At 39.9% G+C, this 21,133-nt stretch overlaps 1 protein-coding gene across 1 annotated transcript in view; it reads right to left on the bottom strand.

Moving 5' to 3' along the window:
* The window catches only part of c2cd3 (C2 domain containing 3 centriole elongation regulator), an 86,424-nt gene that overhangs the window by 20,467 nt on the left and 44,824 nt on the right, over positions 1-21,133 (bottom strand). The window contains exons 23-28 of the mRNA XM_078402150.1: positions 19,805-20,410; positions 18,326-18,673; positions 6,146-6,284; positions 4,509-4,573; positions 2,748-2,950; positions 310-440 (exon numbers count right to left, since the gene is read on the bottom strand). Of these exons, the coding sequence (XP_078258276.1) occupies positions 310-440; positions 2,748-2,950; positions 4,509-4,573; positions 6,146-6,284; positions 18,326-18,673; positions 19,805-20,410 (1,492 nt within the window). The remainder of the gene's footprint in view (positions 1-309; positions 441-2,747; positions 2,951-4,508; positions 4,574-6,145; positions 6,285-18,325; positions 18,674-19,804; positions 20,411-21,133) is intronic.

The raw sequence follows: 21,133 nt of genomic DNA, 5'->3' as shown, positions 1-21,133 counted from the left end.
ACCATCTATATAGTGGGATACATTTTGAACGATAATATAGTTGAATGAAATTATATTGGAGGCAATATACAAAATATTAATGAATGGTGTCTTTGATCAATAATTTAACCAGCAATCCATAAAAACTCAGGATACCACATTTCCATTGGTATTGAAACGCACGCACAATGAAATGATAATTATTATTTAATTCCCTTAACCAGGCTTGTCAACATTATCTAGTCATTGTTGGATGTCAATGTATATTTTCTCCAGATTAACTATTACCAATTTCTTTCATTATAAAATTGTTAAAGTGTTTTGGCATACCTGTCACAAGCTGGAAAACCATCAGGATTCCTAGATGAACTGATGAATTGTTCTGAATATTTGGAGATGTGACTCGGGAATGAGTTATACTTGGCATTGGTCTCATATAACAATGATTCCATGGTAGGTGCCTGTAATGTCAAAGTCATAAGTATTTAAAGATTGAATGCTTCATTTGCTTTTGCAATGACATTGGGAAAAACTATAGTGCAATTATATAATCGACTCATTATGGGTTTTCTTCTAGTTACAGCAGAACATTGTCACTTTTGCAGTTATTCTGGTTGATATAGACTTGAGGTATTGTTATGTGTTGGAAAAGGCAAGAATGAACATGCAATTGATGAAAGTTCATCTTAGGTCGCTGCAGCTTATGCTATTTCTAAATAATTTGAAGATAAATGTAGCAGTGCAGGAAAATTTGCCATCCTTTAACAAGCATAAGAGATAAACAAAGATGGCAGACAAGGATTTTAATGCAGATAAATGTAATTATAGAGATTGGAGGGGAATTAAGGATACACAGTGAACATATGTTCACGATAACTCATATTAGAACATAGAACACTACTGCACAAGACCAGGCCCTTCGGCCCAGAATGTTTGTGCCAAACATGATGCCGAGTTAAACATCTCATCTGCCTGTACATGATCCAGATCCCTCTTATTCCCTGCGCTTCCATTTGCCTGTCCAAAAACCTCTTAAACTTGAAGTATCCAATTCAGTCATTAGAAAATTACAGCTGGAGCCCTGTGTACCATCTACAACATGCCATGCAGTTGCAGGCCCACCTCTGGTTATGATAGGATTCCATTCCTGAGAACTGTTCATAAACCAAACAGTTCACCAGTCAAGGATGCCGTCACCTGGCAATATATTTAAATAAAAACCTAGGCCAACAAAGTACTATTTGTAGTTAAGCAGGGGCGTTTAAATCAACCGTTCAAATATTCCCGTAAACAGAGTTCCCACGCTTCAAAAGAAGTCTGTAGCACCACAGCAGCAGGCAACTCCATACTGCCAGTCTCCCAAAGTCTAGTTTGCATGTACGGGCTGTACACAAGTTGGGTGTTTATAACTTGGGGAGAATCTGTACTCTATTCTGTCAGCACTTCCAAAACCATGTCCTTTACTACCAATCACTACCACCACAACCACCCATCCAAGTCACCATTCTGACTTGGAAATGTATGAGCAAAAGTTGACTTTTGCTGTGTCTAAATCCTGGAACTCCCTATTAATATGCACTTTCAACCACTGGATTTTCAACTGACAACTCACCATCAACTTGTCATGGGAAATTAAGGATGGTTTTGGTTTAGGTTTACACATTAATCCAGTAAATCGATTAAAAAGAAAATTTTGCTTAGTTTTCGGGGTCAAATAAGATTGGAATTTTGGTGATTGCTGGTAATGTAAAGAAGAAAATAAAAGACTGTAGATACTAGAATCTAGAACAATAAAGTCTGGAAACACTCAGGAGAGTCAAGCAGCATCTGCAGAGGCAAAACGTTTAAGATAAACTTTTGTATTGCGATCCTGCATCAGGACTGAGAATAGGAAAGATCGCTAATATATAGCAGTGTGAAGGGGGCTGAGACAGAGGCTCGTAAGTGATAGTTTAAACCACATGGTGGGGGAATGAGGAGCAGATGAAACCTAGTTGGGGAAGGGGAAGTGGGGTGCGATATAGGCTGGTAGGTGATAGGTGGCACCAGATGGGAGAAGATAATGGGTAGGTGGAAACAGGAGGATGGAGAGGATGAGAGACATGAGCAAAGAGAGACAACAACATGGATAGGTGAGTGTGTGTCAGCACAGTTCAGGATGTAGGATATCTAAAATTGCAAAATTCCCTGTTTACATCACCAGTATATGAGATTTGGTTCATAGTGCCCCCCCCCTCCCAATTCATCTACTACTTCCCCTTCTTCTTACGCTCATCTCCCATCCCCGAGTCCCTCATTTACTATTTATCCACCGTCTCCCCTCCACTCCCCTTCCACCCATATTCCTCCCTATGGATTTACAATTCGCTCCTCTCCTCTCCCTATCTGACATCCTTTTGTCTTCTTTCCACCTCTAGGTTTCGTCACTTATTGCACCTATCTGCCAATCATACCCCCTTCATCGGTATCTGCCTATCATGTGCCAGTCTTTGTCGTGCACAACCTCCCTTTTCCAGCTTTCGTTCCCTTACTACAATCAGTCTGAAGAAAGGTCCTGACCCGAAATATCACCTGTCTATTCCATCCACGGCTGCTTCCTGACCCTCTGAGATACTCCAGCATTTTGTGTTTTGCACAAAATAACAAAGCAGTAAAGTAGAATCTGAGAACAATTATCCCGATCAAACCGAATCGATGGTTTCTAGCAGATCCCTAAAAATAATCTGTTCTTGGACTGGTTCATCTTTTGAATCATGCCAAACACTTACGATACTTCCTGGCTGTTTGTGGACTGGGGTCCATCGCTTCTCTCTCAGGTGATGGATATTCTCCAAAGGAGTAATTGCCACTTTAAGTTGACCTTGGCACTGACCACTAAAGTCAGTGATATTGTACCAACCACAAATAGACATAAATCCAGATAATAAAGGTGAAAGATCCACGGATGCAAATCCTATAACCCGGTCAATATCTAGAACAAAAAATAAAGCATTTTTGCAATTTTCATAAATGCAATGTCGTCATGAAAGTAGTCTTCTGAGTTTTTAAAACCACAACAATAATCAAATGCTATTTACACTTTACAATACTTTGAACGATGATACGATTTACCATCAGATATTACTGTTTAAATTCTGAGTGCAAAAGAAAGTCACTAAACTTGTGATTCTTTTCTTCATAGAAAACCATTAATAAAGTCATGACTTGATTATCCCATTTTCGTACTACTGCTAGAATCTGTATATGGTACATCTTTAAAATTATTTTTACTCTAAAAACGTGTATGCTATTTCCTAGCAACTATTCGAGAGTAGGGGAATCAAGAACCAGAGAAAATAAGTTTAAGATTAGAGGGGAAGTATTTAATAGGAACCCGATGGGTAACTTTTCCACAGAGGGTATACGAATGAGCAGCCAGATAAGGTGATATTACAACATTTAAAAGTCTTTTGGACAGTACATGGATAGGAAAGGTTTAAAGCGATACTAGCCAAATGTGGGCAGTTGGGACCAGTGTAGATGGGGCACCTTGGTCAGCATGGGCAAGTTGGGCCAAAGGGCCTGTTTCTGTGCTGTATATCTCTGACTCTATTCAAGAGATCTCAAATTATTTGGATTGACAACTGATCACAAATTCAAGTTGAAGAACTTTGTTATTAATTTTTTTCATTCAGCTTCTTGAAAGGTTCAGACAGCTCTTGAGTTCACACTCATGCCTTGATGGCAACTCTTGAAACGAAACTGCCAGGTAACTTGGTCAAAAGGCAAATTAATAAATCAGTCTGAAGAAGGGTCTCGACCCGAAACGTCACCCATTCCTTCTCTCCCGAGATGCTGCCTGACCTGCTGAGTTACTCCAGCACTTTGTGAATAAATCGATTTGTACCAGCATCTGCAGTTATTTTCTTATGCAAATTAATCTAATTGTATTTGAATAGTGATAATAAAATACATTTTCCCTCCACTTTATACCAAGAGTAAATGAACAGTGAAAAGTAATTAGAAGGCTCGATAGACGGAATGGCCTAATTCTGCTCTTAAGACTTTGGAGACTGATATTTTCCGAGGCACACTGAGGTGAATTCTACCGCATCAGTTCAACTTCCAAGGTCAGTTGACCAAAAATTGAACCTTGATCTTTTTACCAAGAATGTTATTGACATTGCTGTTGCTCATATATATATATTTTTTTTCTTATTTGTCTTTTGACTATTTTTTATTTTCACTCTTTTTGCATTTCATTGTTGGGATTACCTTATTATTTTCCCCAGTGTGCTCCTGAATTGGATGCACCAATTGATTTCAAGACTCACAACATTCTATAAACACACAACCTTTCAGCATTGCCTGCACTTCACTAAACTGACTGAATACTGTACCTCAAAAAAATAACTTTTGACTCATTCTACCTTAGTTTCTTTTCAGTAACTAGATGGATAGGTTTTCTTTTTTGAAATGCATTCAGGAACAGTTGGACCATTAGCTGTTTCAGATATTGAAAAAATAAGAAAATTATATTTAGCATTTACCTGCTTTATGCCACACTTTGAAAACTAGTGTTTGCTGTGAATCCAGTAGCAACTCTTTGGGTAGTCTGCAATGAGAGAAAATCTACCGTAACAAACAAAATGTATCTCTTGTTGGATTTATTCACTTTCTGAATTAAACATCCCTTAATTTTTATAGGTCAGAATGGGAGTGGGAGTTAAAATGGTTAGCAACTTGGAGACCCAGTAGGCCTTGGCGGACCTAGCACAAGTGTTCGGCAAATCAGTCACCAAGTCTACGCTTGGGGTTGCAGATTTAAAGGAGGCCTGTTGAAGTGCACGTGTACCCCTGTCTCATCTGAAAGGACTTCTGGGTCCATGGATGGATGAGGGAGAAGATATAGGGACAGGGATAACATTTCCTGCGGTTGCTGGGGAAGTACTTAGGGAGGGGTGGTTTGGTTGGGAGGGGATGAGTGAATCAAGGAGGGGGCAGTTTCTGCGGAAGGTGAAAAAGGGTGGGGTTGGAAGATGCGACTGTTGGTGGAATCACAATGAACGAGAGCGATTAAAGTGTGATTGGCCAGGAGAACATCGAAATAGCTATCACAGCCAATGTTGGCATGATGAAATCCTCCAACATCAATGGAAGAAGGATAAATGTCAACAGATATATCCCCTTCAAGCACAAATTTCCAGCAATGAGGCAACATTGGCAGATCACTTTGTACACATGCCTCACACCAAATCCCTAAATAGACACTGTTGAGAGCTCTATCATTGTATGCGATTATGAAGCAGAGAGGGGAAAAAGATTCAAGGACATGCTCAAAGTGTCCTTGAAGAAATCCAATTCCTTACCAGCCCTCGTGACAATGCAAAATAAAGGGGAAGTATTCAATTTGGTACAGTGAATCGCAAGTCCACAAAGACGCCCCACATATGGAAAAGTCTTTGGCTTGCTCATTGGTCTCATCAGCCACCTCAGCACCCACAAAATCAGCGTCCATGAGGAAGAGAAGGGTAAATCAGACTAGAAATGGGAAATGCTTATCAAGATGAAAGAAAGGGAACAGATTTGTACGATTACAAGCTTGAGACAGTAACCAAGAACAACCAAGGAATTAAATGGGCTGTGCAGCTAGCAGAAGACTCTGAAGGAGGGTTTTGACCCGAAAAGTCACCCATTCCTTCTCTCCAGAGATGCTGCTTATCCCTCTCAGTTACTCCAGCATTTTGTACCTATTCTTACACTTACTTCTCTATAACTGACTGTCTCTCTTACGCCCATTCCCATGACCGTTTGAAAAGTCAACTATACCAGAAGCAATTTAAAGTAACCAACTAACCTAATAACTAGCAAGTTGTGGGGATGGGGAAGGAAACTTGAAGAACTCAGAGGAAACACATGCAGTCAAGGGAAAAGATGCCACCTTCATGTAGACAGTAATAAAGATCAGAACATAACCTGGGTTGCAGGAGCAATGAGACAGCTTACAACTCGCAGCATCTCTACACCAAGAGGTAGCATGTTGATGAGGAATAGGACATGGGGAGATACTAAAGATAACATTGCAAAAGTGCAAAGTAGTTCATTAATCATTCAGGGCAACAGTGCAGATTCAATTCCTTAATAAATCTAGCCGTAGTTACGTTTTAAAATTCCAATAAACACTTACCTTGTTTGTTGTTGATGTTCCCAAATAGGACTGCAGGCATTTTCTATCGGATGGGTGCTTATAGGAGTTGGACTGGCTGGTGTAGAATATGATACATAGCAACTTGGTTTAACTCCAGTTTGTTCTGTCAAGGGACATCCTTTAAAAACATAGTTTTATAGATAGTAAGTGTGGAGTGAACACATAAAAAACTATTGAACTTCAAAGAACTAAACACAAACCAATCCTGCACAGCAAACAAAAATGCGTTCTTATTTTTAGATTCACAGACGTAGAAAGATCAGCTAAAGTTCAGAGGCTACTATGGATAAGTTCAGTACTATTTTTGAAAATTCTATAATTATACCTTTCACATATTAATTCACACTTTTGCAACACAAACCAAAATCTTGCAAAATTATCCTGGTGATCTGTGGCTATTCAGGCAAAATATTTTTGAAATAATTTTTCTTCAATTGTCCAGAGTATTGTTACGGAAGATAAAGAACATATATCCCAAAGAAAGACCATTTTGTTAAACCAGTGCAGGTCAGTATTTACAGACTACTCAAATTTCTTCACATAGAACACATGTTCTAGGTGTAATGCAGCTTCATTAGCAATATCCTTTGTTATGCTTTCCCTACATAGCCTCCCCTTAAATCTTTCCAAATTATTTGCCTCAAACACTGTTTGAAAGCAAGTCTCACATGGCACCACTCACTACGAGCGCTGTCTGTACGGAGTTTGTACATTCTCCCCGTGACCTGCGTGGGTTTTCTCCGAGATCTTCGGTTTCCTCCCACACTCCAAAGACGTACAGGTATGTAGGTTAATTGGCTGGGCAAATGTAAAAATTGTCCCTAGTGTGTGTCGCTGGGCGGCGCGGACCCGGTGGGCTGAAGGGCCTGTTTCCGCGCTGTATCTCTAAAAAAACATCTACTAGGTTAACAAACCTCTTGTGAATTTTATATCTGTTTTCTTTTTCTCAATTTTTCTTTTCCAACCCTTCATAATTCAAAAGCCTTCCATTTGATACTCTTTCAAACTCCTCCCCATCCAAGTACCCTTCCTCATCATTGAAAAATAGAGACACCCATTCCTGCAGGATCTCAATTGAGGTGTTACCCAAGCAAATCATTGTTTATCATTTTCTGCATCCTTTTTATAATACCGTGAACAGAATTGCACCCAGTACTCCAGGTGCAGGTTAATCATGTTTTCATACAATTTATTAAGAAGGGTTTCTTGTAATTTCCTATTTTTTATTCCATCCTCCTAGAAATAAACCCTGGTGCTTGGTTCGCCTATAGTGTGACCTTGCCAGCCTGACCTGCTATTTTTCATGATTTGTGTATTGTTATTCAAAAAGATCCCTTAGCTCTTCCACTGCATTTATATTTTTGATTTCCAAGATTTGTTTTATTTTTATCAATTGCCCCAAACTAAGTTGATGACGTGCATAAGTCTGGTGTCACATATAAACCAATTTGGGCAAAGTTGGCAGATTTTCTTCCTTGAAGAACATTAGAAAATCAAATTGCTAATAATTTTTAAGTTTAAAAAAAAAGAAGATTCAGTAATTATGACCCAAGACTATTTAAAAAAAAAAATCTAACTTTATTTAATTACATGGATTCCTCCAGCTGCCACAATGGGATTGATACTCATGCCTTTTAGTCATGTCTAGAATCTGACTGGCAGACTTAATTACATCAGTTTTCTTACTGCAAGGAAATGCCTCAGACTTGCCTGATTGGAAATGTATTTCCTAATTATATCACCAGTATGCAAGCTTATTACTATCTTGTAATTTGTCACTGTCTTTCTCACTATTGCCGATCACTGCCAACACAAGTTGCTGTTATCTGTACGTATATTCAGAAATTGTTTCATTCATAGCAAAGCCTAATTCATGAACATAAATTGTGAAAAGTAGAATGAAAAATTGGTTTAAGTGTCTTAAATCGATGGAGAGATTGGGAATGCAGAGGTTACTTGTGATTTGGGTGAGGGTATCTTCGGTTTAAACCAGCATCTGCAGTTCCTTCCTACACAAAATTACTGGAAATACTCAGGTCAGGCTGCATCGACAGAACTCTTTTGTCTTCAACCCGAAATGTTGACTCTGTTTTCCTTCCCAGACTGAGTAATTCCAGCACTTTCTGTTTATGCTATGGATATTGAAAAGTGGGCATCTATGTGAACATTTTTAATGATGGCTCAACATCATTAAAATGCAATGTGACACATGTGATAATGCAAACTTATATTTTCAAACACCATGTACAAAAACTTTGAAACTAAAAAAATAATAATTGTAACAGATAAATGCAAAGGTAAGAGGGTTTTTTTCAGAACATCATTATGGCCTGGACACCATGGCTTGAGAAAGGTCACAGTTACAGACTATCAGCAACAAGCAGAAGATAGGAGATTAGGCTATGCCTTACAGTTTCATTACAAAACATAGACTCAAGTTGCACGCAATCCCTGATGAAACAAAGGTCCTTCAAATGTTAGATTAATCTGTAACATGGTGATATACATGCACATGAAGTGAAACGATTAAACTCTGAATCACCATTAAAAAAAACAAATAAAGAGTATGTGAAAGAACCAATTAATGAAGTCAGCAATGGCATTGTGAGAGACAAAGAAAACTTACATGTATAGTAAAATGAATAATATGTAATACTTTCTTTGTAGTTAGCTCCGAAGCTGCCCAACAGAAATACCGACTAACCAACGGTTTGGCCAACCAGGAACTTAAAAACACTTTATTCATGTATTGCTAATTTATCATGGATAAAAGTGCTTAAATATTTGAGAGATATAGTAACTTAGGTTTTTCTGTTCAGGGAGACTCAGGACCATGAACCACAGTCTAATTGCTAATATTCAGGCATGTGTGAGTGAGGTAAAATAAAAAGAGGAAATGAGCCGAGCGCTTGCGTACAGCGGGGGTCAAAATATTGGAAAAATCTTGAAAATTTACACACCAAATTACCTGTTTCAAGCCTCTTTTAGTGCATTTCAAAGTAAAAACAGACATTGCAAAATAATGTGAATGTCACTGTATACTGATAATATTTTGAAGTAAATTCACACATTAATTGATAATCAGCCCATAAAGGTGGTAATTGGCTTTTCTGCTGTGTTTTATATTTTAACCCTGTCTTAATTAATTTAGTTATATAATCTTGCACTTAAATTTAATATTTACTCATTGCAGTCCCACCACTGATTTTCTGGTACTCCTGGTTTATCCAGCCGGCCAAGCAAGTCGGCTCTGGGGATAGGTTTGCTGGCTCCAGCTAGGCTGGAGTTCCAGAGCCCCGACCGCAGGTTGCAAATTCAACCCACCGACCGGCAGTGGAAGTCCCGATAAGGTCGAGATTGGCTGCCTTGCCCAGCCTAGGCGCCACATTTTCGGGGAGACTTCCAGGGCACGGGGGATTTCTCGCGGAACCACTAGCGACCTGTAGCGGAACCCTAGTGTGCATTACAAATCTATACATCGTTTATTTTATTTTATTTTCCCGATCCGATTTCTCCGTTGGTAAATGCGATTTTTGCAAAGTGAAAAACGCGGAAATCATGCAAAAAGCGCGGAAAATGGATTTAAAAAACGCGGAAATCTGTGGAAAATTCACATGCCTGAATATTGGGGTACGAAGCATGTCAAAAATTATTCCAACTGATTACTCCTGGAGTGATCTATCCCCATTTTACACTTCAGTCATTTGCCATAATAACTTTCATACCTACACTCTGTGTAGATGTAATTATATAATTTCTAATCTTATCTTCCGATGTAACTTCATCTGCTCTTTCTCCTTGCTAAGTAATTTGAATTATCGTTCCACTACCGTCTTTTTACTGTTTGATAGTCTTTTGACTACATATATTGATGCGACTAATGCTTTATTAACATTTATCCCTACCCGTGGGATTATTTCTACCCTATTGATATATATGTTACTTTAAAAAAATTAAATGATGCTATCCTTCTCCACTTTTCCCCCCATTTTTTGTATCAATGTCTGAAGAATGTAGACTCCCATGTATAGGAACTTTCCTTCCTTACATTAGTCCCAAAGGTCAATGTCAACTCACTTGGTTCATCTGCCTTCAAACAAATTTGCCCAAAGTGCAGGGAGTAATCAAAGCATTATTATTACCCAACTTTTTAAGTTCATGACTCCCGGTACCCTCTCAGCAAGACCTCTTCCATTTCCCACATTTACCATAATAACTAGAAATACCTTCTCACTTTTTAAAGATTGATACATTTGCAATCAAATTCCCTCATGACTCAAGCTACCGAAAAATACTGGAAAGTTTGTGGATACACAGTGATTAAAGATAGCTTCTGAAAGTGTTCTGAAAGGGTATTGACATGGACAGAGAACTGGTTGGCAGACAGCAAGCAAAGAGTAGGAATTAACAGGCCCTTTTCAGAATGGCAGGCAGTGACTAGTGGGGTGCCACAAGGCTCAGTGCTGGGATCCCAGTTATTTACTATATTAACAATTTAGACGAGGGAATTAAATGTAACATCTCCAAGTTTGCGGATGACACAAAGCTGGGTGGCAGAGTGAGCTGCAAGGAGGATGCTGAGGCTGCAGGGTGACTTGGTTACGTTGGGTGATTGGGCAGATGTATTGCAGATGCAGTATAATGTGGATAAATGTGAGGTTATCCACTTTGGTGGCAAGAACAGGAAGGCAGATTATTATCTGAATAGTATCAGATTAGGAAAAGGTGAGGTGCAACGAGACCTGGGTGTCCTTGTACATCAGCCACAGAAAGTAAGCATGCAGGCACCACAGGCAGTGAAGAAAGCTCATGGCATGTTGGCCTTCATTGCGAGACAATTTGAGTTTAGGAGCAAGGAGATCCTACTGCAGTTGTACAGGGCCCTGGTGAGACCAGTATTGTGTGCAGTCTCCTTATTTGAGGAAGGATATTCTTGCTATTGAGGGAGTGCAGCGTAGGTTCACTAGGTTATTTCTCGGGATGGCGGGACTGACATATGATGAAAGAATGGGTCGACTGGGCTTGTATTCACTGGAATTTAGAAGGATGAGAGGGGATCTTATAGAAACATATAAAATTCTTAAGGGATTGGTCAGACGAGATGCAGGAAAAATGTTCCCCATTTTGGGGGAGTCCAGAACCAGGGTCACAGTTTAAGAATGAGGGGCAGGTCATTTAGGACTGAGCTGAGGAAAAACCTTTTCACCCAGAGAGTTGTGAATCGTGTAATTCTCTGCCACAGAAGGCAGTGGAGGCCAATTCACTGGATGTTTTCAAGAGAGGGTTAGATTTAGTTCTGAGGGCTAATGGAATCAAGGGATATGGGGAAAAAGCAGGAATAGGGTACTGATTTTGGATGATCAGCCAAATCGCCTACTCCTGCACCTATTTTTTTATGTTTCTATGTTAATAAGCTAACTATTACTGTAAGTTTCTTCATAATATGCAGTCAGTTTAGATTTCTAAATACTTCATACTTTTTCTGAGATGTTAAAAACTTTGGGTCTAGTGATCACAATGCCATTAGTTTCAATATAATTATGGAGAAGGTCAAATCTGGACCAAGGGTTGAGATTTTGGATTGGAGAAAGGCTAATTTTGAGGAGATGAGAAAGGATTTAAAAGGAGTGAAATGGAACTTTTTGTTTTATGAAAAGGATATTATAGAGAAATGGAGGATATTTAAAGGTGAAATTTTGAGAGTACAGAGTCTTTATGTCCCTGTTCGGTGGAAAGGAAAGAATAATAATTTGAAAGAGCCATGGTTTTCCAGGAAAATTGGACACTTGGTTTGGAAAAAGAGGGAGATATACAATAAATATAAGCGGCAGGGAGTAAATGAGGTTCTTGAGGAATATAAAGAATGTAAAAGGAATCTTAAGAAGGAAATTATAAAAGCGAAAAAAAGATATGAGGCTGCTTTGGCAAGTAATGTAAAAGTAAACCCCAAGGGGTTCTACAGATATGTCAATAGCAAAAGGATAGTGAGGGATAAAATTGGTCCATTAGAGAGTCAGAGTGGACAGCTATGTGCTGAGCCGGAAGAAATGGGGGAGATATTAAACAATTTCTTTTCTTCGGTATTCACCGAGGAGAAGGATATTGAATTATGTGAGGTAAGCGAAACAAGTAGAGTAGTGATGGAAATTATGAGGATTAAAGAAGAGGAGGTACGGACACTTTTGAAAAATATAAAAGTGGATAAGTCTCCAGGGTCCTGATAGGATATTCCCTAGGACATTGAGGGAAGTTAGTGCAGAAATAGCAGGGGCTATGACGGAAATATTTCAAACGTCATTAGAAACGGGGATGGTGCCGGAAGATTGGCGCATTGCGCATGTTGTGCCTTTGTTTAAAAAAGGTTCTAAAAGTAAACCTAGCAATTATAGACCTGTTAGTTTGACGTCTGTGGTGGGAAAATTAATGGAAAAGATACTTAGGGACAATATATATAATTATTTGGATAAACAAGGCCTGATTAGAAACAGTCAACATGGATTTGTGCCTGGAAGGTCATGTTTGACTAATCTTCTTGAATTTTTTGAAGAGGTTACCAGGGAAATTGATAAGGGCAAGGCTGTGGATGTTGTCTATATGGACTTCAGTAAGGCATTTGACAAGGTTCCACATGGAAGGTTGATTAAGAAGGTTAAATCGTTGGGTATTAATAGTGAGGTTGCAAGATGGATTCAACAATGGCTGAATGGGAGATACCAGAGGGTAATGGTTGACAATTGTATGTCAGGTTGGAGGCCAGTGTCTAGTGGAGTACCCCAAGGATCTGTGTTGGGTCCACTGTTTGTCATTTACATAAATGATCTGGATGATGGTGTGGCAAATTGGATTAGTAAATATGCAGATGATACTAAGATAGGTGGTGTAGTTAATAATGAAGTAGAGTTTCAAAGTCTACAGAGAGACTTGGGCCTTTTGGAAGGGTGGGCTGAAAGATGGCAGATGGAGTTTAATGCTGGTAAGTGTGAGGTGCTGCATTTTGGTAGGACAAATCAAAATAGGACGTACAGGGTAAATGGTAGGGAATTGAGGAATGCAGTGGAACAGAGGGATCTGGGAATAACTGTGCATTGTTCCCTGAAGGTGGAATCTCATGTGGATAGGGTGGCGAAGAAGGCGTTTGGTATGCTTGCCTTTATAAATCAGAGCATCGAGTATAGAAGTTGGGATGTAATGTTAAAATTATACAGGGCATTGGTGAGGCCGAATCTGGAGTATGGTATGCAGTTCTGGTCGCCAAATTATAGGAAGGATGTCGACAAAATGGAGAGGGTACAGAGGAGATTTACTAGAATGTTGCCTGGGTTTCAGCACTTAAGCTACAGAGAGAGGTTGAACAGGTTGGGTCTTTATTCTTTGGAGCGTAGAAGGTTGAGGGGGGACTTGATAGAGGTTTTTTAAATTTTGAGAGGGACGGACAGAGTTGACGTGGGTAGGCTTTTCCCTTTGAGAGTGGGGAAGATTCCAACAAGGGGACATAGCTTCAGAATTGAGGGACAAAAGTTTAGGGGTAACATGAGGGGTAACTTCTTTACTCAGAGGGTGGTGGCTGTATGGAATGGGCTTCCGGTGGAAGTGGTGGAGGCTGGCTCGATTTTATTATTTAAGAGTAAATTGGATAGTTATATGGATAAGAGGGGATTAGAGGGTTATGGTCTGAGTGCAGGTAGATGAGACTAGGTCAGGGAGAGTGGTCGGCGTGGACTGGTAGGGCCGAACGGGCCTGTTTCCGTGCTGTAGTTGTTATATGGTTATATGGTTATTATATGGTTAACATTTAATGTTAAAAACGAAAATGCAGCATGGGTCGTTTGCTTCAGCAAGACGTGTCAGACTGACTGAGAGGTTCTATAAATTTGACAAATAAAAAAGTCAGTTAACTCTAATCCATCCACTCCCATTCATTACTGTAAAATTCGAACAAATCAAAGGTTCATTTGTGCCTTTTAAATGCTCCTGAGACTCCCATAAGGCTTGGTTTCACATGCACAAGATTGTGCTACAAATAAACAGATGGCTCTTGCACTAGATCTGTTTCTGATGAAATATTACAGTAATGAAACTCCCTTACTGAAACAGCAGACATTAAGAGATAGCTTTCCTGAAAATGACCCAAATTGTGTTTAAATGCAATTCTGACATTAGATCCACCGCAATGGCTGCCTCGCCAACAGTCTGTCTGTCCCTTCCTTCTTTGTGCTTAAATAGTGTGTTACATGTATGTTCTTACTGTTCTTTAACTTGTTTTATGTGGGGGGTGGGGAGTTGGAGGACAATTTTTCTAATCTATTACCTCGACAGAGATGTGATTTTTTTTCCGTATTGTATCTCCGTCCGCACTGCGGTCTAACATCGAGAAGTCGGAGGCCTTTGCTAGAGATCGACCAGGAGCTCCTTCGCAGGGAGCCTGCAGACTTACTATCACGGGATCTTCGATCACCCCGATGCGGAAACCGATCGCCCAATGCGGCGGCTTCGACCGCCGGCTGTGGGAGCTTTGATCGCCCCGACTGCTGATGGTTCGACTGCCCCGACCGCAGGAGAATAAAGAGAAAGAAGATTGGACTTTTTGCCCATTTACCCATTTCTTGAAGGGCGGAGGAGAAATGGGTTTTAAAGGGGGTTCAGGGAGGATGAATTGGGTGAATGGGGGATGGAAGAGAGGGGATAAGGGGGCTGAGGGGAAGATAAGGGGGTTGAGGTGGGTTGTGTGGGGGATGATAAGTGGGGTTGAGGGGGTGTGGATGGAGTGGGTGAGTGCAGTTCTTAAAAAAGCCTGAAGCCAATTTAAATTAATGCAGCACAGGTTTGGGGGAGTTAAGGGGGATTGAGGGGGGAATGGAGTGCGTGAGTGGGGCTCTGAAAAAAATTCTAATCACAATTTCAGTTAATGCAGGGGAGATTTGGGGGAGTTTTAAGGGGGGGGGTTGAGGTGGGAATGGAATGCCTGAGTGAGGGGGGGTTGAGGTGGGAATGGAGTGCGTGAGTGAGGGGGGGTTGAGGTGGGTATGGAGTGGCTGAGTACGGGGAGGGTGTTAGACCAATGCAGTGGAGGTTTGGGGGAGTTTTAAAGGGGGCTCAGGGGGGATGAATTGGGTGAATGGAGAGTGGGGGAGGGGGGGGATAAGGGGGCTGAGGAGGAGGGGGGAGGAGGAGGGGGGGAGCGCACTCCATTCCCACCTCATTCCCTTTCTCACCACAATGCTGCACCTCGGCTCAAATATGCACCCAGATGGAGTCATGTACAGGACAAATGAGAAAGCGTTCAACCTGTGATTCCTCCACTCCACCACCAAGGTTATTCCCAGCTTTGTATTGGTTTATTATTATTGCCTCATGTACATGTATCCAAGAACAGCCTCTGGATCTGAGGCAAAAGTATATTAAAATCAAGTCCTCCAACCTAGCAACGGTAATGATCTTCTGGGTAACAACTGCCATTGGGTATACTTCAGGCACAGGACTCGACAGCAAGAACCTCAGTGCTCTGGAAAGGTACCACCATGTGTCAATAAAGTTCTCCACATCATTGGCAGGATAAATGAACCAACATTATCTCCTCTTCCAGGATACCAACCCCAGCATCAAGGTGTTAATTACATTCAGTCAGTTGTCATAGACAGGTCTCGTCACTTGCATGCCAATATTAAACTTCCGAAACAGGCACTCTATTCCGAGCTCCAACATATCAAGTTTCCAGAGAAACATTTAGAGCACTCTTGTTGGGCAGGCCACATTGTTTATCCAATACCAGACTCACAAAGCAGCAGTCAAAATGGGGGAGAGTTTTAGAATGGCATTAAGAACCTCGTCTACACTTGTGGGGATCGCTCAGCTGCCCAACATAAATTGTGGAAATGGCACATTTTCTCTCAACCTGTCACCCTGCCTGCGAAACAGTCTCACATTAGCTTCATCGGCCACTCGAGAACATATAGAATTGGAATGAATGTAAAATGACCTTGACCCCAAGGGGTTTATTAAGAAAAAGAAAGCCATAAAATGTGAAACAAAAATCCAATTACTACTTGTTCGAATAGCAAATTAGGCTAGCAATGATATCCGAGTTAATTGAATGAATTCAGCATTACATCGTACGATGAATTTATCAAACTAACAGCATTTAATTCACGACATTCTTCACAAACATTAATTGAAGGCAATAACAACAAGACAAGTAAAATTGTTCAATTATGATGTACCCGAATGAGCTATCTAGGGGATGAATACAAATAGGTTTCAGTGAAACAGGTGAACTAATTTTTGGTAATGCATTCTTTCAGGCATATGAAGAATATTCCACTGAACTTTGTGAGACAAAGGCAAATGCTCACCATCAGACCATCGGCTTCTGGCTTTCTTTTGTATGGACATTTCTGTTGTGACACGCGTTTCTATAAACGCAAATTGGATGCAAGGCGCTTTATGAATCAGTAATCACCATTTGTATCACGTTGATAATAACGCGATTTGGTTCAGGGGAGAAATAGAGCCAATTAGAAACAAGGGACTGCAGATGCTAGTTTACCAAAAAAGACACAAAATGCTGGAGTAACTCAACGGATCAGGCAGCATCTTGAGATCAGAGAAGGGTCCCGACACGAAGAGTCACATATCCACATTCTCCAGAGATGCTGTCTGACTCACTGAGTTACTCCAGCACTTTGTGCCTTTTTTCACTGCTTCTACTGACACTTGTGCAATGACACTATTAAACAATGCCACATACAGTTTTTAGTACTTTTAGCTTGCAGAAACAAATATAAACTTGTAGCTATTAAAAGTATTTTTGAAAATCCTGCAGGAAAAATAAACTTGTTATTGCAAGTTTGAAACCTTCTAGCACCCAATTCCATTTCCCCAGTGGCAGAATTGTTTGTATAACACAATTTTCTGTAAAGTGAGGTTTCTAAGGAACACAACTATCCTGCTATTGCAGAACTACCTATAGTTATATGTCTGGCTCAGTAATGTTGCTGGTTAATGGTGACGCCAAGACATTAGAACAGGAACAGGTTTTGATGCACTACCAATTGTACTTGTGCATGGCTTGATTGCATTCTTGTAATGGTGTGATTTGACTGGATAGTACGCAAAGAAAGTTTTTCACTGTATCTTGATACATGATATTAAACCAATACCAACCCTGTTGGGTCCAATGATATCGAACAGACCCTCTTGATTTTTTATTTGTGAATAGTTGTAAAACTATGAGGCTGATGGAAAGCTTTATTAAGTTCAAGGTTAACGTGTGCAGTTATTACATAAACCAATCTGTGCTGGTGTTTCTGCCAATTGCAATGAAGGTCTTTGGTTTTGTAATTGCCAAAGGAGATGTTGCAGAGCTTAAACAAAGACTGGCCCTTAGGGATTAACCATTGATTAAGAAGAAAGATTCGCACAGGTTTAAAGACTGCCTGGGATGACAGGAAAGAAGAGAGCAGATTGAAGACAATATAACCGTGGGAGAGACTTCATCCACCAAGGGCTGTGAGCTATTCATCAACCACTGTCTGTTATTAAGCACAGAATTTTGTAGAAACTCTTAACTCTTATGCATATTAGTGGTTGCTGCTCATTTTGTCTTCTTCACCAACCATTGCATATCTTACTTACTATACCAAAACAACTTTAGTGTTACAAAATGCTAAAGGAAAAACAATCGTGTGGCAGGCTGTTTTATACTATGTGATGTACTTTGCTCTCATCAAGCTACCCCATTTTTATGATTATATGCAAAATTAATAAATACATTTCTGAGTAGAAAAGTGAATACAATTATCAACAGCAACTCTTTATAGACTTTAGAGATACAGTGTGGAAACAGGTCCTTCTGCCCACCAAGTCCACACCAACCAGCGATCACCCTGTGTAATAGCAGTCCTACACACCAGGGACAATTCACAATTTACAGAAGCCAATTAACCTACAAATCTGTGTGTCTTTGGCGTGTGGGAGGGAACCCTGAGAAAACCCACGCAGTCACAGGGTGAACGTAGAAACTCCGTACAGACAACACCCATAGTTGTGATTGTACCCAGGTCTCTGGCGCCGTAAGGCAGCAACTCTACAGCAGCACCACTGTGCCACCCTCAAAATTTAATAAATAGCTATATTTACACTTCATAAAAATATGAAACTCACCTTTCAAGCTCAGATGCATAGCTCTCTCCACTACGACATTCACTGCAAATGTATTTGCCAGGTCCATCCCAGGAATCTCATTAGCCACTTTATTGCATTCAAGGTTAGAGTCTGTGGGCAATTCATCATTAATTTGCACTTCTCTTACTTCTTGTTCTGTTTCATTAATGAGCGGAACATCTTCTTTGGCATCACATTCATAATCGTGGTCATCGTCTGAATAGCTTATTCTCTCAGAAGTATATTTAGTGTTCGAAGATGGAAGATCATTTGGTACGAGTGTGATATAGAAGCGCAGAGCTGCACCTGATAGGTCAGAAGCACCTCGTTTAAAAAGTGGATAAATACCTGTAAAAGAAAAACAACGTTAAGTGGAGAGACATTTTCAATTTGGAATTTCTCTGGATCATTTTTCAATTTTGCATCAGGTTTATTTTTGGAAATGAGCAAAAACCTGCCTCTAATGCAAAAAAAGTATTCAATGAGTCCTCAGAGAAAACTGAAAACCTAGCCAATAAACAATTAGGACTAGTGTTCAAACAACTGATTAAAAAGTGGATTTTAAAGAAGGCCCTGTGTGAAGAAAAGGAGATGAAACAGAGATGTTTAAGGAATTAAGTCTGAACACCCCATAAGCCCCATCATTTCAGCCTCCCCCTGTTCATGAAACATGCATCTGTCTCAGTTGAACTTCACTTATTCTTATCATTCACTGCCCATTTACATCAGTAACCTCAACCACTTCAATATTTTTTTATTTTCTTCCATCTCCTTTCATTGTGATTTTCAATGCTTCCACACCTTTATCCACTACATAAACCAACCACTCTATATCCATCTCATTCTCCTGAGCTAGTTTCACATACAACTCCTCCTTTAACACAAGTTTTGAAATATCAGGTTTTAGATGGTCTTAAAATTTCAGGAATCTTATTCATGTAGTTGTGTTTTTCTTTTAGGAATTACATTTATCTTTGATGGTCCAGATTTTGCAGAACAGGGCTTGTGAATGGACACGCTGCTCAGATTCCCCACTGGGCCACATTTAATCTGGTTTGGATCAGGAAGGTTTGCCGAAAATATCATCGACTCAGACATCTGACTAAATGAGAAATACAGCAACTCTTTAAAGACTTGTAACTCAGCGGGTCAAGCAGCATCTCAGGAGAACATGGAGAGGTGACGTTTCGGGAGAGCATTCTTGAGAAAGACCCTTTCTAACAGAAAATCTATTTTTCCTTCCACATAAAAAGGCAACGAGCAATTAAACATAGGACTCCTAAGTTTCTTTTTTGATTGAAAGTAAAATGAGACAAAAGAATAGGTTAAACAGATACATAGTTCAGGGCTCAAAAAGTCAAAGACATAACTCTATTTTATTTTTAAAACTGAAGGCGGCAGCAAGACCACATTTTGGAAAGAAATAAAATTCTCATTACATATTTTTATTCAATTTGCTTTGTAAAGCAATATACATACCACTAACTGTAATCTTTCTTGAAGATTTCTCTGTCAATTTTGATAGATCTATGAATGAATATCCAATCAGCCGGTCCGTATCATGGGGTCTTTGAACCTTGTCTTTTCCATATGCCATCCACACCTGAACTTCTAGTCTTTCTTCTTTTAGGTACCAAAGCAATGATTGGGTTCTTTTCACAAATATAGTATTTGCCTGGTCAAAGCTCACAGTTACATGGCTTTTGATATCAGTAAGAATTGGCTTTTGAAGATATGTACAAACAGCCTCTCTATCATAGAATTTGTAACGTAGATAGCAGGAAGTATGTTTATCCAGATGTGCATGTCCAACCAATAGTACACAGTGCAGTGGGAGCCATATTCGTGGTACAGCTATTGATAGTGACATGTTGCTCTCTATGGTTTCCCAGTTGTCGGCTTCATCTCCGCTCATTCCAGTCTTCCACTCCAATGCCTCTGCAGCCATCATAACACGCTCTCTATCGCTGGGATGTGCAAATTGGATTGAAAGCTCGAGTCCGCCACCCACATTCAGTGGAGCGCCAAAGGATTGATTAGAAGCAACTACTTCTGGAAGATTCACTGCATACCAACCAGAGATACCTTAATATAGAACACAAAAATATATGGAGAAAAAGTTCAGCATATATAATGTATAGTTTCTTGACGTTTTAAAATGTATATTCACCATGAGAAAACATTACTGTGATTACAGTACAGAACTAAAAACTCTAGTCCTAGTTTGAAATGCAAATGAAAAATAAATTCAAAAGACACTGCAAATCTGAAACACAAACAGAAAACAATAGAAAATCACAGCAAATCAGGTAGCAGCTGGGGAAAAAAGAAACAGTCAATGGTTAGGGTCTGTGAGCCTTCATCCAAACTGGAATAAAAAGAGAGATGCAAGTTAGTTTTCAGTAGGAGAGAAGGTGAAGTAGTAATATGCAGAACAAAGGAAATGTCCGAGGAGAATTGAAATGGCATCGGGGGGGGGGCAGCTACCAGCAGATTCAGCCGAAAGACTTGTGTAACTAAGACAAGAAGTTGCAGATGCTGGAATCTTGAGAAAAATCAAAGTGCTGGAGAAACTTAGTGTGTCGGGGAGCATCTGGGATGGGAACAGACAGACGATATTTAGGGTTGGGACAGGACCATCCTTCAGACTTGTGTGATGAGCTGTTGATGGTAATGGTAATGTTGTGGGACCTGGCCAGCATAGGTGATTTCCACAAAGAAATTGGATGGTAAATCGAATATCACTGTACCTTAATTGGTACACATGACAATAAAAGACCTTGAACTTTGAAAATAAGAGAAATTGAG

Source organism: Rhinoraja longicauda, chromosome 7, assembly GCF_053455715.1.
Source record: "Rhinoraja longicauda isolate Sanriku21f chromosome 7, sRhiLon1.1, whole genome shotgun sequence".
Lineage (NCBI taxonomy): Eukaryota > Metazoa > Chordata > Chondrichthyes > Rajiformes > Arhynchobatidae > Rhinoraja > Rhinoraja longicauda.
The sequence above is the reverse complement of the archived record's forward strand: the minus strand, read 5'-3'. Positions and strand labels throughout refer to the sequence as shown.